The 26,382-nt window shown below is 38.7% G+C and overlaps 1 protein-coding gene across 1 annotated transcript; it reads left to right on the forward strand.

Annotated features, from left to right (window-relative positions):
* The first annotated feature begins 990 nt into the window (after positions 1-990).
* Positions 991-25,386, forward strand: BIG (auxin transport protein (BIG)). The gene is made up of 14 exons (XM_082867438.1): positions 991-1,425; positions 1,527-1,633; positions 4,323-4,488; positions 4,581-10,678; positions 11,795-12,412; positions 12,560-12,740; positions 14,451-14,682; positions 14,786-19,330; positions 19,421-19,643; positions 20,064-20,468; positions 20,957-21,100; positions 21,976-23,001; positions 23,451-23,957; positions 24,337-25,386. The coding sequence occupies exons 1-14, from the start codon at positions 1,179-1,181 to the stop codon at positions 25,168-25,170; spliced, it is 15,333 nt and encodes a 5,110-aa protein (XP_082723564.1). The 5' UTR covers positions 991-1,178; the 3' UTR covers positions 25,171-25,386.
* Positions 25,387-26,382: the final 996 nt, after the last annotated feature.

The raw sequence follows: 26,382 nt of genomic DNA on the forward strand, positions 1-26,382 counted from the left end.
GTCCGGCACCCATTGATGTGACATGTGCCAGTCCTTATGTGTAAAACATAAAATGCCCTTAGTGTGCTTTTTCGGAATGTGACACCCAATTACGTGGCACGCGACTTTCCTCAAATTGAAAACAACACAATCAAGCTGCGTGGCTCACGCGCTTTAAAAACAACTCTCATATCCAGCTGTAACGCTAACACAAACAACCAAATTAAATGACAAATGCGTCCTTTCACAAACAAAAGGACCAAACGGAACGTTAGAAAACATTTGGGACCAAATGGATCATAAGTTCAACATTTAGGATTTATTGGTAACTTTCCCTTAAATGAAATCATAATTTAAAAAATTATTGTATTTTGTTAAATAATTTTAAAATCACAACATTTATATAGCTATTATAAAAACACAATAAGATAAATCACATTTTTCCGTCTCCAAATTTTCAGATAAATTTCATTTTAATCCCTCACTTTTTAATTATAATAATCAAATTTCTTAAACTTCAACTTAAAAGTTTCAATAAAATTATCCCATTACACCACCATTCAAAATTTAATTAAAAATAAAAACAAAATTTCAAGGAAAATTAGGGAGTGAAAAACAACAATGATTCATCCCCTTTTCCTCCCACCCCTTTGACCCCCTCTCTCTCTCATTGGTTACATTTTTTTTTTTTTCCTGTTCCTCCAATCATCACCCGCCACGTGGCAAAGGGGGTTGAGGGGGTGACCCCCAAAAGGGGGTCCCAAGCATTATTCAGTGAAAAATATAAAATTTGTTTTTCTTTAATGTTTTTAAACCATGGTCATGACCATGACCTAAGCTTTTTCTTTTTTTTTGGGGGGTTCATTCTTTAATAGTATTAAAATAAAAATGTTGAAATTTTTGTAATTAAAAAAAAGATTATAGATAAACAAAAGTGAAATTGCAAGGTCGGTGGGCAAAAAGTGAAAATTATTACCCTAAACAAATACAATTTATCCACCAAAAAGAAGCATATATAAATTCGCCCCCCCCTTCTCTTTCATTTCATCTAAACCCTCCACTAAAATCTTCCCTTAATTTCCCCTGAATCTCTCTCTCTCTCTCTCTCTTTCTCTCTCTACACTCGCCGGCTGTCTCCGATCAAGCTCTTGTAATGCACTGAGAATCAGCGGGCACTCACATCCGATTGCTTTGCAGTGATGGCTGAAATCGCCAGACTCATCGAAGTTGTCTTCGATGACAAGGCATCCTCGAGCGATCTCTCCCACAGACTTCGCTCCGATTCTTCACTCAAGCTAGGGTTCGAGAACTTTTACTCGATCCTCAAACTCGCCCTCCAAGCCATCGGAGATGGAAAATTAAAGTTCGAATGTTGGGAACAGTCTCAGGTTCAATCCCTTTGTTCTCTAGCCTACGCGATTGCTTTCGCTACTCGATCTCTCTCAGGTACTATCTATCTATCTATCTATTCATGTACGTGTTCGTATATCATATATGTATTGACTTCAGTGATTGATTGTGTGTGTTTTTGGTCTGTGATTGATCAGTTGAACAAGCAGAGCCGGTGATTGTTGCGGTGGTGCAACAGTCGTTGGAATTCGCAATTTGTTATTTGGAGAAATCAGTGTCTAGCAGTGATGATTTGACAGTTCAGGTTTGTACTCTTTTTCGCCATAAAAGTTTATCTAAGCTCAGGCTGAAAGTGGGTTATGGATTAAATCTGACTGGAAGGTTAGAAATGACAGTTGTAATGTAAATGTAAGGAAATTATTGTGGAGAAATTAAAATTCGATTTTTTTTTTTTCTTCCTGGATAGTTTTGTAAGGGCAATTTGGGTATGAGAAAATGGGTGACATGCATGCATATGTTGATATGTCTTGGTGATCAATCAATCATAATATTAGCATAAAGACTTCAATTTTGGAATTATATCTACTGCTATTGCGAATTTATTGCATTGTGAAATGGATATCTAACTTTAATATCAAAGTTTATATGCTTTTATCAATGTGCTAAATTTTACCATGGAATATTGTCTACAGTATTTGAATTTGCATAGAAGATGATCTCAATTGACATTGAATGAATGTTATTAGTTTGATGTAATATTGCTTTGTACTCGCCCCCCGATTTTGGTAGTTCGTTTGTGTTAAATGCTTGTTTGTTGTCCATTGGTTAGTGTGGGGGAATATCAAGTGATTTTGGAGGACGGCTTGACTAGAAAGAATGGACCCATAAGTTATTTATTTTGTTTTATTTTATTTCACTTACTCTTATTATTACTATTGTTGTTGTTATTGTTAGCATTATTTATCTAAAAAATGCATGGGCTTTTATTTTGGCCATCTTTAATAATTATTTTTTGAGCTTTATCAAGGATAGGGGTACCTCTTAAATGGACAGATAGAGTGAAGACAACTATTACCTACGTGTTGTTGACCTAATATACTAATATCTCTAGTTCACTTAGCTTTGGGGTTGAACTTGCTTTGTTTTGTATATGACCTGTGTAATAAAGAGGTTTGCCCCATCAGACACTTTGATTACTTCCAAATTTATTTTGATGAGGTAAGAAAATGAAAAAAGGCGAAACCGAAGAATAGAGGAAAAGGACATATTTCTATGCATCGTTTCATTTTGGGAAATAACATATAGAAGTGCTAGGCTAGGCTCTGCTTTAATTCTTTATGATTTAAGGATTGCCTTTTTGAGATAGAGAGAGAGACCGGGGGAGGATAATGTTTGCTTGTCCCCGTAAAAGGTGAAGCCTACTCTTGAAAGTTGCAAGCTCAACTTTTTCTGCAAATTACGTAAATTGAGCGGATGACTTTATAGGGAATCAATCCTTATGTACCTTGTCGAGGTATAATCTCCCACAGCCTACCTTGTTTTAAATCTCTAAATCCGTTTACCTTGGATTTCCTTATTTGTAGTTGAGGAAGAGTAACTGCATGTCATTACTGCTCTTACCAAATAAAACCATCATTATGGAGCATTGAATGATGGATATATTCTCATCCTTACCCTTCTAATCTATTGCTTTCTAGCCATAGATGTTGAGCGTTCATCCTTCAATCAGCATCAGCCCAGCCACTTATGCCGATTTCTATATACTTGATGGGGGCAGTTGCATTCAAGCTCTATTTTACCTCCACCCTCTGGAGCAAAACTTTTGCTCTTTGATTATCTGTTAGCTGGTGTGTGCCTCAAATTAGTCTACCTAAAAAACATTTCTGCCCAAGTTGGTTCCTGTATTAGAACTTTAATCATTGCTGTGTTGGTACTCTCAAAAGCAACCTTGAATAGCATGAATGATAAGTAGGTATGTGAACTAGTTACTAGCGTAGACATTTTTAAAGAGCAACCATATCAGGATATTAATTTGTGTCCTAATCGGTTTTATGTGCCCTATTTTTTTAGAATTTTATGCTGTTAGCGTGCTGTATCACATCGTGTCTTTGACCAGTTCCATGCGTATGATACCGATTGCATATAAAGATAATGTTCCTTAGGATGTAATAACTTTTCCCTAGTGAGTATTGGCCACATTCTCTCCTTCAGCACTTCGATTGGCTCCCAAACTTCATGAAGACCAAATATAATGGAACAGGCTTTTTGTACAAGATAATCCCTCCGTAAAATTATGCATTTCCAAGTTACTTGATGTCGCATTGGAAAAGAGAAGAAGATTGGTAAACAAAATGTGATCTACTGCTTATCTATTTTCCTGCAGGGCAACATGTAAATACATGAATATATTTCTAAATAGAATTCATCCAATTGTTAAGTTGCAATTTAGAACTCCTTGAGCGGCATGAAACAACTACCCAAATCAGCAGTTTCTCTGGAAGCATCAATTGCTACTGTGGCTATAGAAGTTCTCCCTAATTTCTACTATTCATATTGTTTTAGTTAAACAATTATAGGAATGTTACAATCATTTGCAGGTTTATTTGTGTGTGTGTGTGTGTGTACTCACTAAATGGTGATTGCTCACTTAATGGTGATTGAAAATAGATTCTACATCTTGAAACAAAGCCAATTTTGGAGCAGCTTTATGATAATGGAACCAACCAGCAAAAACTGCTGCATGTTGTGAAGTCTGTTTGTTTGGGCTTGTATTCTAGGATTTGTTTGTGAGAATCTTCGTTTTTTTTTTTTTCTTTTTCTTTTTCTTTCTCTTCCTCAATTATGATTTTTCCTTTTTGATTTTTTTCTGACTGATGGCGTAGCCATCAAGCTTCTGTTTCAATATCTTGCTCAATCGAGTGTCCCATTTTATGTGCCTCTGTGTTTTCTTGTCTATGTAACTGTTTCTGACTTTATTTATCTTTGACTCTCAGAATAATGTGGTACAAATATTGGAGATAGCATTGATTGGTGGAATGGATAAAGAGTCTGATCTGTTGCAGCCTTGCTTTGACAATACACATGTACATACGTTGTTAGCTTTTGCTTCTGAAAATAGCGATATTGACCTGGGTGACCATGTTAGATGCATGCTTCAAGGTATTGATGTTGTTACTTGTCAAATCTTACCCTTTTTATTTTTAGATTTCAACATTTTCTAATGCCTTGCTTGTTATTCATGTTTTGAGAAGGGGGCGGTTGCTCAAAGGAAGATAAACCAGTTGATCGGCTTTTTATGACATTAGCTGCAGAATGCATGCAACCTGATTATATGCCCCAACAGATTGTTGGACCCACTTCTTACCAAGATGCAAATAAGCTGGCTTCTCTTTCTCAACATTGGGCAATTGCTCATTTGGCATGTTTTCAACGCCTAGTTTCACTTTGCAAAGAGTTGTTTGAGCATCCAGATATGCTTGGTGCAAAAATGACCAGTACAAATTTTCACAAGAGGTTGTCTTTCTGCTTGAGGATTTTTAAGTTACTGAGAATTCTTGTAAAAGACATCCCATATGTTGAATATGATGCTGCATTGCTGCAAGCTGTTGCTTCGTTTGCTGATGTACTGCCTAGTTTATTCAGGTCTGAGTTTGATTTTGTAAACAGTAATGCTGCTGTTGAGAGTTCTTTTGAGAGCCTAGTATTGTTGCTGCTGGAAGAGTTTCTTTTACTTGTCCAAGTTGTTTTCTGCAACAGCAGTGTATTTCAGAACATCCGGGCATGCATAGTAGCTTCTATATTTGGCAATTTGGAAACTAATGTGTGGAGTTACAACAAGGCTGCTGCAATCCAAAGGCCCCCATTGGCTTACTTTCCTCGTGTTGTTGTTTGCCTATTGAAACTCATTGTAGACATTAAACAGCAAACACAACAGGCCATTGATTGGGAGGAGTTTGACACAGAATGCCCTGGCGGCTTTGCTGACTTCCAGAACAATTCCCCTGCTTGCCATGTTCATTCTGAGAAGATTTTTTTGTTAAAGAAGTACAAAGTTGAGGAACTATTACAGATTATTTTCCCTTCATCAAAGCAGTGGGTGGACAATTTAATGCATCTTGTTCTATTCCTTCATTCTGAGGGAGTAAAATTAAGGCCGAAACTGGAGAGATCATATTCTGTTGGTGCAAAAGTGGCTTGTACTGCTGAACTAGAAAATAATGTTTGCCATGAAGAAGAAGCCCTATTTGGAGACCTTTTCTCTGAGGGTGGTCGCTCAGTAGGATCAACAGAAGGATATGATCAGCCGGCAGTTGCAGCCAGTTCTATCTCCAACTCCTGCAATATGCCAATTCAAGCTGCCACAGAACTGTGCAGTTTTCTAAAAGTGTGTGTCTTTTCTCCTGATTGGCATTCTTCTTTATATGAGGATCGTTGCAAGAAACTCAAGGGCAGCCATATGGATATTCTGCTTTCCATACTCAACTGTCAGGGCTGTTGTTCTGAAGACAGTACTTCTGACACTCATCTGGCTTTACATGAACAGAAGAAGATTGGGAATATCCATGAACTTTGCTTTGAACTGTTGCACCACCTTCTTTTGCGCCATACATTGTCTACCTCACTTGAAGAATACCTTGTTGAACAAATTCTGAAAGTTGAAAATGGTGTTTTTGTTTACAATGACCATACCCTGACCTTGCTAGCTCATGCTGTTATCTGTAGGGCTGGTTTGACCGGTAGCCAGTTGAGAACCAAAATTTACAAAGTATATGTGAATTTCATCGAGGAGAAGGCAAAAACTGTTTGTTTGAGCTGTCCTAGCCTCAAGGAACTTCTTGAGACACTGCCTTCTATTTATCACATTGAAATTCTTCTTATGGCATTCCATTTATCCTCTGATGGTGAGAAGATGATGCTGGCAAACTTAATATTTTCTACCCTCAAAGAAATTGATGTTCCTGCTGCTGGTTTCAACAATACACAATTGTCATGCTGGGCTTTACTGATTTCTAGGTTGGTTTTAATGCTTCGCCATATGATATATTATCCCCGTGCCTGCCCGCCATCATTGCTTTTGAAGTTGAGATCCAAGTTGAGGGAAGCACAACTTACTGGATTACATCGTCATAATAATGTCAATGATCATTTGTCATCCTGGGCATCAGTTGCTGTAGAGAATTTGATGGCTACATGGATTAGAGATGGGCCTGTCACCAGCAGCTTGATTAATCAACTTATTGATATTGCACCCCTTCCTGCTTCATTATGTAGAGATGAGATGCCAATTGAATGCTTATCTTTGAGTTGGGGTGACATATGTGCAACCTTCTCACGGTTTCTTGGCTTTTGGAGAGGCAATATAGCTGCAACAGTTGATGATCTTATTCTTGAAAGATATATGTTTGTGCTTTGCTGGGATTTTCCTACCATGGGTTCCACTTCAGAACATCTACTTCGCTTCTGTAGTGGCATACATACTCTGGACACCTCAAACGTGGAGCATTTCTTCTGTTTTAGCCACTCACTATTAGGCCACTGTGGTGTTAGTGCCGAGCACTTTGACTTTTCAGAGATGGTTTTTGCTGTGCTTCAGTGTTTGCATGTTGTACACATGTCAGGGGACCCCGGGGAGCTTGGCTGGGATTTTTTGAGGAATGGTTCATGGCTTTCTCTGGTACTGTCCTTACTTTCTGCTGGCATCTGGAGGTATACCACTAAGAATTCAACCACTTTGGCAGGTTCAGTGTGGTCAGAACAGACATCCAGGGACAATGAGTTTCTTAATCTTGCTGAAGTTCTGGTTTCCAGGGCCTTTGGCACTAATCAAGTTGCAGTGTTACTGAGGATATTGTCTTATTTACTGAATAGATACTTACGGGCCTATCAGAAATCTTTTCTTTCTGCCTTCGATAATAGCCAGTGTTCTCCTGATAGGTTTTCGCCCTTGTTGCTTCTCAAATATACTGGATTTGACAAATGCATGCAGGATGAGCTCCTTGAGAAGGGTGGAATTAATCCTTGTCAGCTGGATTCTGTTTGTGACCTTTTGTTGAAGTTAGATGACACTATTGACAAACTGTCTTCAGGAATCCAATCTAAGGCCTTTTGGGAATTTGTGCTGCATGGTTTTCCCTCTCATTTTCAAACCCCAAGTGGAAGTCTTGTTTCTTGCATTCTTAGCATCAGAAGGATCATTAGCTTTTTAGATGGGCTGCTCAGCGTCAAAGATGCTAGAGAAGTTATCTCTAAGGAGACTGAGGTACTTAGACAGATTCTTCATTCAGTAATGACAATCAAGTCTGATAAGATTTTTGAAAGTCTTCATGGAAAATGCGAATCAGTTTACCGCAGCTTGAGTGAGGGCTTGAAAGGGCCTGATTATAGCTGTTTATTTCTGCTGAAGCACATGGAAGAATTTTTATGTGATATAAATGCCAAAGAAGTCAGTGATAGCAGTATTCATGAATGGATAGTCAACAAGGCTATTGATACCATGGATAGCCTAAGAAAGGACCCTTCAAGAGCTGTTGTTTTCAGATTCTTTCTCTCTGTGGAAGATGTGTCTGCACAGGTCAAGGACATTTATGATTCGCAACGTGGTGATTTGTTGGTTGTGATTGATTCATTGGACAAATGTTACTCTGAACCGGTAAATGTAAAGGTTCTTAATTTCTTCACTGATCTCGTATCAGGAGAGATGTGTCCTGGTGTTAAACAAAAAATTCAGAAGAAATTCCTTGGCATGGATTTGCTTTTCCTTTCAAAATGGTTAGAAAGGAGACTAATAGGTTCGATGGTGGAAGCATCAGGTGGGATCGCCAGTGCAAAAGGAAGCTCAGTTTCTCTAAGGGAATCAACCATGAATTTTATCGTCTGCCTTCTATCGCCGTCTTCTGAACTGCAATCAAGAGAACTACACAGCCATTTGTTTGAAGCAATGCTGATTTCACTTGATAATGCATTTATGCTATATGATACTCATACTGCAAAATTCTATTTCAATTTTGTTGCTCAACTTTCAAGAGGTGAAACTTCATTGAAATCCCTTCTGCAGCAGAGTCTCATGCTGATGAAGAGGTTGGCTGGTGATGAGCATCTACTTCAAGGGCTGAAGTTTCTCTTAGGCTTTCTTGGGACTGTTTTGTGTGATTGTGGGTCCATTAAAAATACTATTGAAAAATCTTCTGGAAAGCCTTTGTCTAGCAATAGTTCTGGTGTGAGACCTATAGCCTCTAGATCTCTAAGTTCAAGGAAAAATTCTGAGACCTTGGTTCTTTCTGCTAATCAGGAAGGGGGATCTTCATCTCTTGAATGTGATGCAACTTCTGCAGATGAAGATGAGGATGACGGAACATCCGATGGTGAGGTGGGTAGCATTGATAAGGATGATGAAGAGGATTCTAACAGTGACAGGGCCCTTGCTTCTAAAGTTTGCACATTCACATCCAGTGGCAGCAATTTCATGGAACAACACTGGTATTTTTGTTATACATGTGATCTGACTGTGTCAAAAGGCTGTTGCTCTGTATGTGCAAAAGTTTGTCATCGTGGTCATCGTGTTGTTTACTCCCGCTCAAGTCGCTTCTTTTGTGATTGTGGAGCTGGGGGTGTTAGAGGTAGCAGTTGCCAATGCTTGAAGCCTCGAAAATTTACTGCTAGTAACAGTGCATCCACTCGTGGCAGTGGCAATTTTCAGTCTTTTCTCCCCTTTACAGAGGATGGAGATCAGCTGCCTGATAGTGATTCAGATATTGATGAAGAGGTTGCTATAGACACCGACAACTCTATTAGGTTATCTATTCCAAGAGAGGTTCAAGATGGGATGCCATTGTTACTTGAAGAACTTGATGTTGAAGGACGGGTGCTTGAACTTTGCTCATCGTTGTTGCCTTCTATAACTAGCAAAAGGGACTCTAACCTTTCAAAAGATAAAAATATTGTACTGGGTGAAGATAAAGTGCTGTCTTATGGTGTTGATCTTTTGCAATTGAGGAAGGCTTATAAAAGTGGGTCCTTAGACCTCAAGATAAAAGCAGATTATTCTAATGCCAAGGAACTTAAATCCCATTTAGCTAGTGGATCTCTTGTTAAATCCTTACTAAGTGTCAGCACTCGAGGTCGACTTGCTGTTGGCGAAGGTGACAAAGTGGCCATATTTGACGTTGGGCAGCTGATTGGGCAGGCAACTATTGCACCTTTGGCTGCTGATAAGGCTAATGTGAAGCCTCTCTCCAGGAATGTGGTTCGCTTTGAAATTGTACATCTTGTCTTCAACCCTGTGGTTGAGAATTATCTTGCTGTAGCAGGATATGAAGATTGCCAGGTCCTTACTGTAAGTCATCGTGGTGAGGTGACTGATCGTCTGGCCATCGAACTTGCTTTGCAAGGTGCTTATATCAGGCGTGTGGATTGGGTTCCAGGTTCCCAGGTTCAGCTGATGGTGGTTACAAACAGGTTTGTCAAAATATATGATCTTTCTCAGGACAACATCGGTCCCGTGCATTACTTCACATTGCCCGACGAGATGGTTGTGGATGCAACACTAGTTGTGGCTTCCCAAGGAAGGATGTTTCTTATTGTCCTTTCCGAACTTGGATGCTTATTCAGGCTAGAATTGTCAATGGAAGGAAATGTTGGAGCCAAATCATTGAAGGAAATGATTCTAATTAAGGATAAAGATGTGCTTGTGAAGGGCTCATCTTTGTATTTCTCACCAACTTATAAGTTACTCTTTCTATCTTACCAAGATGGAAGCACCTTGATTGGCAGGTTAAATCCTGATGCAACTTCCATTTCTGAGATATCTTCAGTATATGAGGATGAGCATGATGGTAAGCTGCGACCAGCTGGATTACATCATTGGAGAGAGTTGTTGGTTGGCATTGGGTTATTTGTTTGTTTCTCAACTGTGAAATCCAATGCTGCACTTGCTGTTTCTATGGGGGAGCATGAGATATTTGCACAGAACTTAAGGCATTCAGTGGGTTCAACCTTGCCTTTGGTTGGGATGACTGCTTACAAGCCACTATCCAAAGACAAAATTCACTGTCTTGTTTTACATGATGATGGAAGCCTTCAGATATACTCACATGTACCTGTTGGTGTTGATGCTAGTGCAAGTACAATATTGGATAAAGTGAAGAGACTGGGGTCTGGTATTCTTGATAATAAAGCTTATGCTGGTTCAAATCTAGAATTCCCACTTGATTTTTTTGAGAAAACAGTATGCATCACTGCAGATGTGAAACTGAGTGGCGAAGCCATCAGGAATGGCGACTCTGAAGGAGCGAAGCAAAGCTTGGTATCTGAGGACGGGTTTTTAGAAAGTCCCAGCCCCGCAGGTTTTAAGGTATTGTTGCTATCCAGTTTAGCTACCTGTGTCTGACATGGCACCTAATAGGATTCTAATTTTATACTTCTATGATGGTTGTTTGTTTCCTTTAATTTTTTGGTGACATCATTGTTTGTTTTCTCTAATATCTTTGGTGACATCATTCTTCAATACCCAATTATATCATTGCATGCGGCAGTGGACCATTGTTGCAGGATCTTTTTTTAAAATACATCAGAAAATATTTTCAATCATTACTATTTTCATAAGCCTTATTTCATAATTTCATTAATATATATCACTATCTCTTTCTAATCAAATATTTTGGATGTAGGTTGTATTATGTACTTATAATTGTTTTTTGAGTCAAGTAATTTAACATGAAATCCCAGATTAGAGATTATGTAAGAAAGGTGGATATAATTGACAACAATGCTGATGTAGGAAACAAATGCATTTTAACTTCAGTTAACTCTTTTGAGTTTGAATCTATTACTGATTATATTTATTTATTATTATATTTCTTGTGCATGCCGAGGCTGCTGAAACTATGTAATTTGCTCTTCTTCTTCTTTCCTTTTTTTTTTTCTTTTTTTTTTCCCCCTCTTTCCAGTGAACTGTAGTGAGCGTTGTGGTTCCATCTAAGTTTGGGTTTGTTTTCTGAAAATCTTTTTTCTGTAGATGACCTTTAGGTTTTCACTGTGTTCTTTGATTATTTATTTATGTTTTTTTTGATCAGCAAATGTTAGTTGTTAGCTGTTAGATTAGCACCTATGGGAGAAAGTCTCCCCACCCTTGGCAAAGCACCTAAGTGCTTGCACTCCCTTAATTCAACCCCCTAAGGGGAATTGAACCCATGACCTCCTTGGGACTAAGCCCTAAGGAAGGCATGGTGGCCAACTAGGCTAGGCCTAGTTGGTTTGTGTTCTTTGATTTATGGTAGAGCTAAATTAAATCTGTCATAATTTCCATTCAGTATGACACTTTATTCTCCTAATTCTATGGAGAGACCTCTCTTTACTCCCTCCTGGAATGATTACGATTTAACTTTGTGGAGTTTTTACCATTCACTAATTTTTTTTCTCCTGTAATAATTGTTCCTTGCTTAATTCTTCTTCTGTCTTTTTTTCTCAGATAACTGTTTCTAATTCAAATCCTGACATAGTCATGGTTGGTTTCCGTGTCCATGTTGGTAATACATCAGCAAACCATATACCTTCTGATATTACTATTTTCCAGAGAGTGATAAAATTAGATGAGGGCATGCGGTCTTGGTATGATATTCCATTCACAGTGGCTGAATCACTTCTTGCTGATGAAGAATTTACAATATCTGTTGGACCAACCTCCAATGGTTCCACATTACCAAGAATTGACTCGTTAGAAGTTTATGGTCGAGCTAAGGATGAATTTGGATGGAAGGAGAAGATGGATGCAGTGCTGGATATGGAAGCTCGTGTTCTTGGTTGTAATTCCTGGGCTGCAGGATCGGGGAAAAAGTGTCGTATTACGCAGTCTGCTCCTATTCAGGAGCAAGTGGTAGGAGATGGCCTCAAGCTTTTGTCTAGGTTCTATTCACTGTGTAGGTCACAAGAATGCTCAAAAGTTGATGATGTAAAGCTGGAGCTGGGCAAACTCAAGTGCAAGCAGTTGTTAGAAACAATATTTGAAAGCGATAAGGAGCCGTTATTGCAGGCTGCTGCTTGCCGTGTCTTGCAGGCTGTGTTCCCTAAAAGGGAGATGTATCTCCAAGTAATTTCCTATTCATGCTTTTATTTGGTGTACTCATTAACTTTTCTTTTCTCTTCTCTTTTTTTTCTTCCTTGCTCCTTTCCTTTCTCTTTTTAAACCCTTTTTTTTTTGGGTGTGTTTCTTGATTACGTGTACCTTGTTGCTTAGGTTAAGGACACAATGCGCCTTCTTGGAGTGGTGAAATCCACCACCATGCTCTCTTCAAGGCTGGGAGTTGGTGGTACCACAGCTGGATGGATTATTGAGGAGTTTACGGCCCAAATGCGTGCAGTTTCTAAGATTGCGTTGCATCGCCGGCCGAACTTGGCCAACTTTCTGGAGATAAATGGTATTGTTGCAAAGTCCTAATCCTAATTTTCATTTGTACTTGTGCTGGGTTTAGCTGCAATAGATTAAATTTTTTGTCTTGTACACAGTTACATGAAGCCTAAATCAGAATTGGCTTGTTGTGCAAGGGACATCCTTTATGTTTTCATGCTCTTAGTGGTGCATTTGTGGGTTTAGTGGGGTCTTTGTGCTTCCCCATCATCCTCTCTTTTTGCTTCCTTGCTGAATTTCTTTTTCTTTTCTTTTTCTTTTTCTTTTTTTTTTTTTTTTTTTGTGGTAATCATTATATGTTGTTTCTTCTGCATGTGCACTATGGCAGCATTAATATATATAGTAAAGAATAAAGTTTTATGCTTCTAGAGGATGATGTCATATTGATGATTTCAAGTAGTCGTCTTAATGCTTACTTGATGTTTGTCTCATGTGGTGCTCTATAAGGGCAGCTTATGATGATTGATATTCATAGTTGAGCCCCACACATAAGCAGTGTCCCAGTTTGAGTTCTCTTCTCTACTGGTTTTCCAACTCTGTTAATCACGGGAAATTTGATGAATAACCTATTAACCATCATGTTTGTTTTTCTTTGTTTAGCTATCAAATTTTGCTTCCAGCTTACATGAAAACAGGATGCTAACATTGTTAAATGACCTTGTCGAAACATATTATTTATTAGTACAATTCCCTGTCCGTTGACTGCTTTCCTTTTTCCATACTTGCTACCTTATTGATCACTGGTAAACTCTGTACCCAAATGTTATTTAGATATATCATAGTTTTTCAATCTAATAGCATTGATAACCACTGAGGACTATGGTGGTGCTTCACTTTAGCTTTGAATATTTCTATATTTTTCCTTTTAGACCATTGGTATTAATTTCACTGATGCTAACTCTTGTGACATCAATTGAAATTTGTCATTCATTCATTGGTTTCAGAAGTTACTTTTATGGTTACTTTTACATGCTTTCGTAAAGCCCTCATGGTGATAAAAGGTCAATTATGATGTTAGTATATCTTGATTTGTCATGACTGCTCGTATGGCATTTTTAAACTTTATACCAATTAACCATTGTTGTATCCAAAACATTTTATGACACTGTAGTACTTAACTGTAGGTTATATAACTAGAGGCAATTGGATGATATTTGAATTCTTGCAACTAGAATCCATATATAACCGTAATAGTCTGCATTAATGGGAATAATCTTTTAACTTGTTGGTTGAGCTTCTAGGGTGAAATGGATTTTGCATGAGAGACAGGCTGCTCGTTTATGCTATGCAATTTGAATATGGGCTGTATGTAAGCGAGAGCCTTTTCTTTAAAAAAAAGAAAAGAAAAGAAGATTCTGTTAGTTGCTGATGTGTTGTAGATCAGAATAGGAATAGAGGCTATACATCAGATTTTGCAAATTGTTGCATTAGGCGTGGATGGGTTCTTTGTTTACCGAGGCCCACTCCGAGCCTTAGGCTTAGATAATGCATCCCTAACCTGCTTCTACCCCCCAGTTAACTATACCCCAAAGCTGCCCCCCATCAGGGTTAGAGTGGGGCAGGGCAGATACATGGTAACCAGGTTGGATTGCCATCCCTAGTCACAGTATTAAAGTTAGAAGGATCAAAGGCATCTAATTCTGAAGAAGATTTTCATTTACATACTTTCCTATACATATTGTACTGCTGTCCGTTGCTCAACTGCTATCACCTCGTGCAGGTTCGGAAGTGGTGGATGGGCTTATGCAAGTATTATGGGGAATTTTGGACATAGAGCAGCCTGACACACAAACAATGAACAACATCGTTGTATCCTCTGTGGAACTAATTTATTGTTATGCCGAGTGTCTTGCTTTGCATGGAAAGGATGCAGGAGGGCACTCTGTTGCCCCTGCTGTTTCATTATTCAAGAAACTTATGTTCTCCAATGAGGCTGTTCAGACATCTAGCAGGTATATGTATGTCCTTAACTACTTGTTTCTTCTTTCTGTTTTCCAGTTATTAACTTATTTTTTCTTCTTTTTCTTTTGCCTCTCTCTCTCTCTCTCTCTCCAGCTTGGCTATATCTTCAAGGTTGCTTCAGGTTCCATTTCCAAAACAAACTATGTTAGGCACAGATGACATGGTGGAGAATGCAGCACCAATTCCTGTGCCTGCCAATGTGACAACCTCAGCTGCTGGAAATAATCAGATCATGGTTGAAGAAGACTCTATTACATCATCAGTTCAATACTGTTGTGATGGTTGTTCAACTGTTCCTATACTTAGGCGGAGGTGGCATTGCACTGTTTGCCCTGATTTTGATCTATGTGAGGCATGTTATGAAGTGCTAGATGCAGACCGGCTTCCTCCACCACATTTTAGAGATCATCCCATGTCAGCAATTCCAATAGAAGTGGAAACATTGGGTGGAGAGGGCAATGAAATTCATTTCTCTACAGATGATTTAAGTGATTCAAACTTGTTGCCAGTTGCAGCTGAAGTCAGCAAGCAAAATTCTGCACCATCAATTCATGTTCTAGAAACCGATGAATCTGGAGAGTTTTCCACTTCAGTAATTGATCCAGTTACAATTTCAGCATCGAAAAGGGCTGTAAATTCTTTACTTCTTGCTGAACTTCTCGAACAGCTGAAAGGATGGATGGAAATCACCTCTGGGGTTCGGGCTATTCCTGTTATGCAGCTCTTCTACAGATTATCATCTGCTGTGGGTGGACCTTTTGTTGACAGCTCAAAGCCAGAAAGCTTAGACTTAGAGAAATTGGTAAGGTGGTTTTTAGATGAGATTAATCTCAACAAACCTTTTGCTGCCAAAGATCGTTCTCATATTGGAGAGGTCACTATCCTTGTTTTTATGTTCTTTACTTTGATGCTACGGAACTGGCATCAGCCTGGCACTGATGTTTCAATGCCAAAATCAAGTGGAACAACTGATACACATGATAAAAGCATCATCCTGGTTCAGCCTTCCACTTCAGTTGCTGCCCCATCTTCATTGGATGATCAAGAGAAAAATAACTTTGCTTCTCAGTTGCATCAAGCTTGTGGTGCACTTAGGCAGCAAGCTTTTGTTAATTATCTAATGGATATCCTGCAGCAGCTGGTGCATGTTTTCAAGTCCCAAACTATTAACTTTGACACTGGCCATGGTTCAAACCCTGGTTTGGGATGTGGGGCTATGCTGACAGTCAGAAGAGAGCTACCAGCGGGTAATTTTTCTCCATTCTTTTCAGATTCATATGCCAAATCGCATCGCACGGATATATTTGCAGACTACCATAGGTTATTGCTGGAGAATGCTTTCCGCCTGGTTTACAGTTTGGTTCGACCAGAAAAGCATGACAAGGCTGGGGAGAAAGAGAAGGCATACAAGATTTCTGGCAAGGATTTGAAATTAGATGCATATCAGGATGTTCTCTGCAGTTACATCAACAATCCTAATACAACTTTTGTGAGAAGGTATGCAAGGAGGCTTTTTCTGCATCTCTGTGGTAGCAAAACACACTATTACAGTGTTCGAGACTCTTGGCAGTTCTTGAGTGAAGTTAAGAGACTTTATGAATACATAAATAAATCTGGTGGCTTCCAAAGTACTATCCCATATGAGAGATGTGTTAAGATAGTGAAGTGCCTGTCTACTATGGCTGAAGTAGCTGCTGCACGGCCTCGGAACTGGCAGAAGTATTGCTTGAGGAATGGAGATGTCTTACCATTTCTGATGGATGGAGTATTCAGTTTTGGGGAAGAGTCTGTGGTTCAGACTCTTAAACTTCTGAATTTGGCATTCTATGCTGGAAAGGACATTAGCCATTTCTTACAGAAAATTGAAGGGGGAGACACAGGAACTAGTTCGAACAAATCAGGAACACAATCTCTGGAGTCCAAGAAGAAGAAGAAAGGAGATGATGGAACTGAATCTGGTTCGGAGAGGTCTTATTTGGATATGGAGCCAGTTGTACCTGTCTTCGCTGCCAAGGGGGGAGATATTTTGAGGCAATTCATTGATTGCTTTTTATTGGAATGGAATTCAAGCTCGGTGCGTGCGGAAGCCAAATGTGTTCTCTATGGCGTCTGGCATCATGGAAAGCAGTCATTCAAGGAAACCTTGCTAATGGCTCTCTTGCATAAAGTGAAATGCCTGCCAATGTATGGTCAGAATATCATCGAATATGCAGAACTTGTCACCTGCTTGTTGGGGAAGGTCCCTGATAATGTTTCGAAGCAGCAGAGCACTGAAATGGTGGACCGATGCTTAACCCCTGATGTGATTAGGTGCATCTTTGAGACACTTCACTCACAAAATGAGCTTTTGGCTAATCATCCTAATTCACGTATATACAACACTTTGGGTGGTTTAGTGGAATTTGATGGGTATTATCTTGAGAGTGAGCCTTGTGTTGCTTGTAGCTCTCTGGAGGTGCCTTACAGCAGGATGAAGCTAGAAAGTATAAAATCAGAAACGAAATTTACTGATAATCGCATTATAGTGAAATGCACTGGGAGCTATACCATTCAAAGCGTGACCATGAATGTTCATGATGCTCGGAAGTCCAAATCAGTTAAAGTCTTGAACCTTTACTACAACAATAGGCCTGTGTCTGACTTGTCGGAATTGAAGAATAATTGGCCATTGTGGAAACGTGCAAAGAGCTGCCATCTTGCTTTCAACCAGACTGAACTAAAAGTAGATTTTCCCATTCCAATCACTGCGTGTAACTTCATGATTGAGCTGGATTCTTTCTATGAAAATCTTCAAGCTTTATCCCTTGAACCATTGCAGTGTCCACGTTGCAGTCGACCTGTCACTGATAAGCATGGGATTTGTAGTAATTGCCATGAGAATGCATATCAATGCAGGCAATGTCGTAATATTAATTATGAGAATCTGGATTCTTTCTTGTGCAATGAATGTGGGTACAGCAAATATGGTCGCTTTGAATTTAATTTCATGGCGAAGCCAAGTTTTACTTTTGATAGCATGGAGAATGATGAAGATATGAAGCGGGGACTGGCTGCTATAGAATCTGAATCGGAAAATGCTCACAGGAGATATCAGCAGCTTTTGGGCTTTAAGAAACCTTTGCTTAAGATTGTATCCAGCATTGGTGAGAATGAAATGGACTCCCAGCAGAAGGATTCTGTGCAGCAAATGATGGTGTCTTTGCCTGGACCTTCCTGTAAGATAAACCGTAAAATTGCTCTTCTCGGTGTCCTATATGGTGAGAAATGTAAAGCAGCTTTTGATTCTGTTAGCAAAAGTGTGCAGACACTTCAGGGGCTTAGACGGGTTTTGATGAATTATTTGCATCAGAAGAATTCTGATAATGTAGTTGCCTCATCAAGATTTGTCATATCCAGATCACAAAACAGTTGCTATGGCTGTGCTTCAACATTTGTTACACAATGTCTGGAAATGTTACAGGTGCTATCAAAGCACTCAAACTCCAAGAAGCAACTTGTTTCTGCTGGGATTTTATCTGAGTTGTTTGAGAATAATATTCATCAGGGTCCTAAAACTGCTCGTGTCCAAGCCAGGGCAGCACTTTGTGCTTTCTCCGAAGGTGATGTGAATGCGGTAGCTGAGTTGAATAGTTTGGTACAGAAGAAAGTTTTGTACTGTCTTGAACATCATCGCTCAATGGATATTGCGCTGGCTACCCGTGAAGAGTTGCTGTTGCTTTCAGAGGTGTGTTCTTTGGCAGATGAATTTTGGGAGTCAAGGTTACGAGTTGTCTTCCAGTTGTTGTTTTCTTCAATTAAATTGGGTGCCAAACATCCGGCTATTTCTGAGCATGTTATTCTTCCTTGTCTGAGGATTATATCTCAGGCATGTACTCCTCCAAAGCCTGATACGACTGACAAAGAGCAAGGAATAGGAAAACCTGCCTCTGTTTCCGTTGAAAGCAACTTAAATCCATCTGTATCTTCAAGTGTCCTTGTCAGTGGGAGTAAATCTGCACCAGAACCATTAGAAAAGAGTTGTGATGGTTCTCAAAAAACTCAAGATATTCAGTTACTAAGCTACTCTGAGTGGGAGAAGGGAGCATCATATCTTGATTTTGTTAGGCGGCAGTATAAAGTGTCTCAGGCTGTTAAGGGAGGTCAAAGGTCTCGTCCCCAGAGAAATGACTACCTAGCCCTGAAATATGCCCTTAGATGGAAGCGTGCTTGTAAGACGAAGAGTGACTTACCATCATTTGAGCTGGGCTCTTGGGTTACAGAACTTGTATTGAGTGCTTGTTCTCAATCTATAAGGTCTGAGATGTGTATGCTGATTAGTTTGCTTTGTGGCCAAAGTCCTGCAAGGTGGTTTCGGTTGTTGAATTTACTCATGTCTTTGTTACCAGCAACTCTTTCTGCTGGTGAAAATGCTGCAGAGTATTTTGAAATGCTCTTTAAGATGATAGAATCTGAAGATGCCCGACTTTTCTTGACTGTACGTGGATGCCTTGCTATAATATGCAAGTTAATTACCCAAGAAGTGGGCAATGTTGTATCCCTAGAGAGGAGCTTGCATATTGATATCTCACAGGGTTTTATTCTTCACAAGCTTATAGAGCTCCTTGGCAAATTTTTGGAGGTTTCCAATGTCAGATCCAGGTATTAGTTCTTTCCATGCTTTAGTTTTGTGGTAGAATTTGGTATATTTGGCTTCTTCTTATCCATCATATAATTTGATGTTGATGCCAGATTCATGCAAGAGAAGTTGTTGTCTCAAGTCCTTGAGGCCTTCATCATTATCCGAGGCTTGATAGTGCAGAAGACAAAGCTGATTAGCGATTGTAATCAACTTCTAAATGATCTTCTAGATAGTCTTCTCCTTGAGAGCTATGAAAATAAGCGGCAGTTTATACGGGCATGCATTAGTGGTCTGCAAATCCATGGAGAGGAGAGAAAAGGACGAACTTCTTTGGTATGGAGGAATTACTTTACGGTCTATTCTCATTATTTTTTTTGTAATTTTCTTCACCATTTTTGCAAAAACTAATGACTCCTTACAGCAACAAGTATGGGCTAAAGAAAAACTGTTTGCCATAAAATACTAACCTAATTCTGAAGTAAATTCTAAATATTGTGGGGAAAATAATATAAAGTACATAGTGAACATGTCATTGTTGTTTTAATCTATTGCTTTGTGTTACCTTGAGTACAGTCCTCATGTTGCTTGCTAAATTAACATTGTTGGATGACCATCAGTCGTTCATTATTAGTTCTCTTACTTTAGTTGTCAGGCTCTAGGAATGCTTCATTTACTTTTATACATTTTTGCATAGTGATTTTACTGTTATGATCTTATTGCTTATTCACGATTAAATTTCACTTGAATATACAGTTTATCTTGGAACAGCTCTGCAATCTGATCTGCCCATCAAAACCCGAGCCTGTATATCTTTTAATTCTTAATAAGGCACACACTCAAGAAGAATTTATCAGGGGGTCAATGACCAAGAATCCTTATTCCAGTGCTGAGATTGGTCCACTGATGCGTGATGTTAAAAACAAAATCTGCCACCAGTTGGAACTGTTAGGTCTTCTTGAAGATGACTATGGTATGGAATTGCTTGTGGCTGGAAATATCATCTCTCTTGATTTGAGCATTGCTCAAGTGTATGAACTAGTTTGGAGAAAGTCGAATAGCCAGTCCTCAAGCTCAACTGCTAGTACTACCCTGCTGTCCTCGAATGCTGCCACGCCAGCCAGAGATTGTCCTCCTATGACTGTAACTTACCGCCTTCAGGTTTGTTCCTGCTGATCTGTGTATGACTCTGGTATTTGTTTGTTGTAAATTTAAAGAGCGGTTTTCTTCTGAAATGATGAATATTATCTACTTTGTACTTTTAGATAGCTTGCTGTTGTTGGTCCTTTTCATTTTTTTTCCTTCTCTGGAATCTGTACCTAGTGTATGTTCAAGAATATCTTTCCTTACATTCATAATACTATGATACAGCATCGTTTTTATTCTAGGCGAATGTAATAATTACAATGAAGAAGGATGGTTTGAACTGTTAACATTATTTTCTCTTTCACAATCATTTTTAAAGTCTTTTATGTAATTCATTCTTCTTACTTTGTATTGTGCTCATTCAATGTAGAAAGTATGTTCAGGAAGCTTTTTTGTTACTGGCTCGTAAAAGTTGTTTTTGCCAAAACTCAACTGTAGAAATTGATATGGAAAGTGTACAAGTATCTGCATCTAAATAAGTGCATCATTTTATAATTTGGCAGGGATTAGATGGTGAAGCTACTGAACCAATGATCAAAGAGTTGGAGGAGGATAGGGAGGAAACTCAGGATCCAGAGGTTGAGTTTGCAATAGCAGGTGCAGTCCGGGAGTGTGGTGGGCTTGAAATTATTTTGAGCATGATTCAGGTGTGTGGTAACTTCTTTATTTTCTAGAAATGTATTAATGATACAAATAGATACATGGTTCTCCATAGTGTAATTTTGGATTGATTTGGGTTGTGAACGGGTTTGTTCAAAGTTACATTATGCAAATGTATCTTGTTTGGTCAAAGTGTAACATTTGAAGCAACAATTGAAATATTGAGTTGCATATCATATAGGCTATTTTATTTTCCCACACAAGTTTGAGACTGCTGGAAAATCAAACATAAAGTTATTGCATGAATAAGCCCATGGAGATAGCATGTCTGAGAACATTGATTTAAATCTAGGAATTTTCATGTGCCAATGGAGATGTTTGTGGCATAAGGAACTATTAGGGTTAATTGTATTTTAACCCCCTTTGGTTAGGCTTATTTTCACATTGTTTACGGGCATTTCAAAATGCCACACCTATAACCCCAAGTTTGTGTGCTTTCCTCCCAAGTTTCAATGTAGTCCTCCCATCACACCACAATTTAAAATTTGAGTGGAAGTTTAAACATGAAGAACTAATGTGGAATTTGGTCATAAAAAGGAGTTGCTGATCAAAAAATATGTAATTTTATATATTTATTACATCTCATCTCATATATATGAATATTCTATTTAAAGTTAATAAAAATAAATAAAAAGCAACATAGCACTAGTTCTATTAATCTGTATCGTTTTTATTTCATACTGCATGATGAATATATTGGTTATATATGGATTAATAGTGTCATTAGTTGTTACTGTGTCTGCATAATGGCAATATTATTTGAATTCAGGTTTTTCTCAGAACCTTACCTTTGCTTTGCAATTAAAAACTATGCAGTATTTCCGCCATCATCTATACATCTGACATTGTTGTAAATGTACAGTGTGTGCGAGATGATTTGAAGTCCAACCAAGAGCAATTGGTTGCGGTGCTTAATCTTCTAATGCTCTGCTGCAAAATAAGAGAAAATAGAAGGGCCTTATTAAGGCTAGGGGCTTTAAATGTACTTCTTGAAACAGCAAGGCATGCCTTCTCCGTGGATGCCATGGAGCCAGCTGAAGGCATTCTTTTGATTGTGGAGAGCCTGACACTAGAAGCAAATGAGAGCGACAACATTAGCATCACACAAAGTGTTCTTACAGTTTCTAGTGGAGAAACTGGTGCTGGTGAACAGGCCAAGAAAATAGTTCTCATGTTCCTGGAAAGATTGTGTCATACTTCAGGCCTTAAGAAGTCAAATAAACAGCAGAGGAACACTGAAATGGTTGCAAGAATCTTGCCTTACTTGACCTACGGCGAACCTGATGCAATGGAAGCACTCATCCAGCATTTTGATCCATACTTACAAAACTGGGGAGAATTTGACCAGCTGCAAACACAGCATCAAGACAATCCAAAAGATGAGAGCCTTGCGCAGCAAGCAATGAAACAGAGGTTTGCGATGGAGAACTTTGTTAGAGTTTCAGAGTCACTGAAGACAAGTTACTGTGGCGAGAGATTGAAGGACATCATATTAGAAAAGCGGATTACTGGAGTTGCAGTTAGACATCTGAGAGAGAGTTTTGCATTTACAGGGCAAGCTGCCTTTAAATCTAGTGCTGAATGGGCATCGGGCTTGAAACTGCCATCTGTGCCACTTATCTTGTCTATGCTGAGGGGATTGTCAATGGGGCACTTGGCCACACAAAGGTGTATTTATGAAGGAGGAATTTTACCGTTGCTTCATGCCTTGGAGGGAGTCTCGGTAGAAAATGAGATCGGGGCAAGGGCTGAAAACTTGTTAGACACTCTATCAGACAAGGAGGGAAAAGGTGATGGGTTCCTAGCAGACAAGGTTCATACATTGCGGCATGCCACCCGGGATGAGAAGAGGCGCCGAGCTCTGAGGAAGAGAGAGGAATTGCTCGAGGTACTATTGTAGATATATGATAGATTGGCTTTTTACTTATTTTGTTTGAATGAAAAATTGGATAAAACTCATGACTTGAATGTGCATCTCAAAGATATATTACAGAATCTCTTGAATAAATATAATCTATTCACACACCAAAAAAAGAAAAAAAAAGAAAAAAAAAGGAAAAAAAAAAAGGATAGCTATTTATGTCAGTTGTTTTAAGATTATCCAAATATACCTAAATATTCAATTTGTTAAATGGGTTTCACATGATCACTCAGTGATAAGCGACATTGACTCTCTATAGTTCCTTGGTGCTAATTCACACACTGAGTAACATCTTAGAAAATAGAAGAAAAATAGAATGGTATACTTTACACTTTGATATAGTAGCTGAGTAGCTAGAGAGATAACCATCTCTTGGTAAGGAAGTAATATCTGATCTAAAATTTTTGTGGCAACAGGGACTTGGGTTTCGCCAAGAACTGGCTTCAGATGGCGGTGAGAGAATTGTTGTTTCTCGGCCAATCCTTGAAGGGTTAGAAGACGTTGAGGAGGAGGAGGAAGATGGATTGGCATGCATGGTGTGCCGGGAGGGCTATAGTTTGAGGCCTACTGACTTATTGGGTGTTTATTCTTACAGCAAGCGAGTGAACCTGGGTGTTGGAACATCAGGAAGTGCTCGTGGGGAGTGCGTTTACACAACAGTTAGCCATTTCAATATCATACACTTCCAGTGCCATCAGGAGGCTAAAAGAGCTGATGCTGCTCTGAAGAATCCAAAAAAAGAATGGGATGGAGCTGCCCTTAGAAACAATGAAACTCTTTGCAATAATCTATTCCCATTGCGAGGTCCATCTGTTCCAATAGCACAATACGTCCGTTATGTTGACTTGTACTGGGATAACCTCAATTCTCTTGGACGTGCTGATGGAAGTCGCCTACGGTTGTTGACTTATGACATTGTCCTGGTACGCATCAATATATTTTCCCCACTTCTTTATTGGTATTTCTGTTTTTTATATTTACACCATTGTGCATACTAGTGTTTATTCTGATTATGAGACATGAGCTGGTGTTTTCATTCTGTTTCCAAAAAACTGTTCCTTCATTGTGATATCTGCTAATACATTTTAATCGAACTTAAAAATAATCGGTCTCGTTGAAGAATTCCACATTATAGAATTTCACCTTTTGATTATGACTAGTTTGATCATGTCTATCTAGCCATAGATTCTTAGTTTGTGTCATAATAAGATTTGTGGTCGTGCGACTAAAATTATGTGTAAGCAATTGTAGACATCATCGAGCTAATGATTCATTGTGTTGTGCATGCATTTTGACTTGCAGATGCTTGCTCGATTTGCAACCGGTGCATCATTTAGTGCAGACAGCAAAGGTGGGGGCAAAGAAAGCAACTCCCGATTTCTTCCTTTCATGATTCAAATGGCTCGTCACCTTCTCGATCAGGGTAACCCTTCCCAGCGCCGCACCATGGCCAAATCTGTTGCAACGTATCTGACCTCTTCCACGTCAGATTCTAAATCTTCTCCTGCTTCCGGGACACAACCTTCTGTTGGAACTGAAGAAACCGTTCAGTTCATGATGGTGAATTCGCTTCTCTCAGAATCCTACGAGTGTTGGTTGCAACACCGCCGTGCCTTTTTGCAACGTGGGATATACCATGCGTATATGCAGCACACTCATGGTCGGTCAACACACCGTACATCATTTAATCAGCCTAGTACTGCGAAATCAGATTCATCATCGAGTACGAGCAAAAAAGAAACTGGTGGAATTCAGGATCTCTTATCGATCATTCAACCGATGCTCGTATACACTGGCTTGATCGAGCAGCTACAGCGTTTTTTCAAAGTTAAGAAGTCGGCCAATGTATCCACTGTAGACCGACCTGAAGAAGGATCATCTTCCAAGGAATCAGGTGGGGAAGATGACACTGGAAGTTTTGAAGGCTGGGAGGTGGTTATGAGAGAGAGACTGTTGAATGTGAGGGAAATGGTGGGATTCTCCAACGAGCTGGCGTCATGGCTCGAGGACATGACTTCTGCCACAGATTTGCAGGAAGCATTTGACGTCATTGGCGTTTTGGCCGATGTGCTGTCTGGTGGGTTTGCGCAGTGTGAAGACTTCGTCAATGCTGCAATCAATGGTGGAAAAAACTGAAGAGTTTAATGGATCAGTTGGTTTTAGTTTTTTGGGCGATTAAGCTGCAATGTGCAACTTCCTTAAGTGTTGATAGTATTTGTAAGTCATCCGTGTTTAGTTAGAGTTAACGAAGAGGGTACTGAACTCTAATATTATTAAATGTTTGACTAGATTTCCATATGTTGTACACATATTTGCTTCGGGTTGAATGAGAATTTTTCCCAGATTTGTTCTCGTGTTGATGTGCCCAAACTCAACTCAGAATTTGGACTTTCTTTCCGTTTCTAGCTCGTGTTTAGTGAATCATAGCCATCGGTCACCTTCATCAATCTTCCACAAAGTTAGCGAGTTGACATTTACTAAACTATTTTCCGACATGAAAACATATATGACACCACCCAATAATATGATTATGACACCACCTAATAATATGATTATTAAACCATTCAAGTTAACATTAAACTTATACAACATAAAATTAACACGAGTAACTCATTTAATGAAGAATTAGTTATGCATTTTAATATTAGAGAAATGTTAAAGATTTACTCTTTTAGACTCCCAGTAAATGACAAGGGAGTTAGGTCTTATATTATTAGGTGTATAACAAATCAAAAATTTACACTTGTCATATTACATCATTTTGGATAGAATTGTGGGTGAGTTTTTTTTTGAGTCTCAAACATTAGTAAATTTTTTTGACGCAGCACGAAACGAATATGGATCGAAAATGACATAACATGACATGATAATATGAGTAATAAACTGAACATTGATAAAAAATGACATGATACGATAATACAAATAATAAATAGGTTAGATTAGTATTAAAGTAATTATCCCACAAATCCGAAATAACTCGATATGAACATGACCCAACTCCTTCTCATAGGTAATTCGCTTGTGTACCAATAAAAAAAATGATATTATTTCTTTTATAAGAAAATTTATATTTTACTCTTGTTTATTCCCACGGCAAAATGATGTCTATTTTTTACATTAAAATTTATATTTTAATCCAAGTTAAAATGATATCTGCCTTTTATACTGAAATTTATATTTTTACAGTCAACACATCTTCCCAAGACAACACGTCATCTGCTTTAATTTCAATAGCTTTAATTTTACTTTAAAAAAATTAGTATAATTTAATTTTATTAAACATATAAAATTTATTATATTTTTTCTAAATGAACAATGTAATTTACCCATACTTCTTTGTAGGCTGGT

Source organism: Camellia sinensis, chromosome 4, assembly GCF_055761805.1.
Source record: "Camellia sinensis isolate YWXY chromosome 4, ASM5576180v1, whole genome shotgun sequence".
NCBI classification, from domain to species: Eukaryota; Viridiplantae; Streptophyta; class Magnoliopsida; order Ericales; family Theaceae; genus Camellia; species Camellia sinensis.

Excerpts from the sequence above, each read along its gene's own strand:
- BIG (XM_082867438.1), top strand. The coding sequence starts at position 1,179 with ATGGCTGAAATCGCCAGACTCATCGAAGTTGTCTTCGATGACAAGGCA. Across the intron at positions 19,331-19,420 it reads GTTTCCAATGTCAGATCCAG|ATTCATGCAAGAGAAGTTGT; the intron begins GTATTAGTTCTT and ends TGTTGATGCCAG. Across the intron at positions 23,958-24,336 it reads TGACTTATGACATTGTCCTG|ATGCTTGCTCGATTTGCAAC; the intron begins GTACGCATCAAT and ends TTTGACTTGCAG.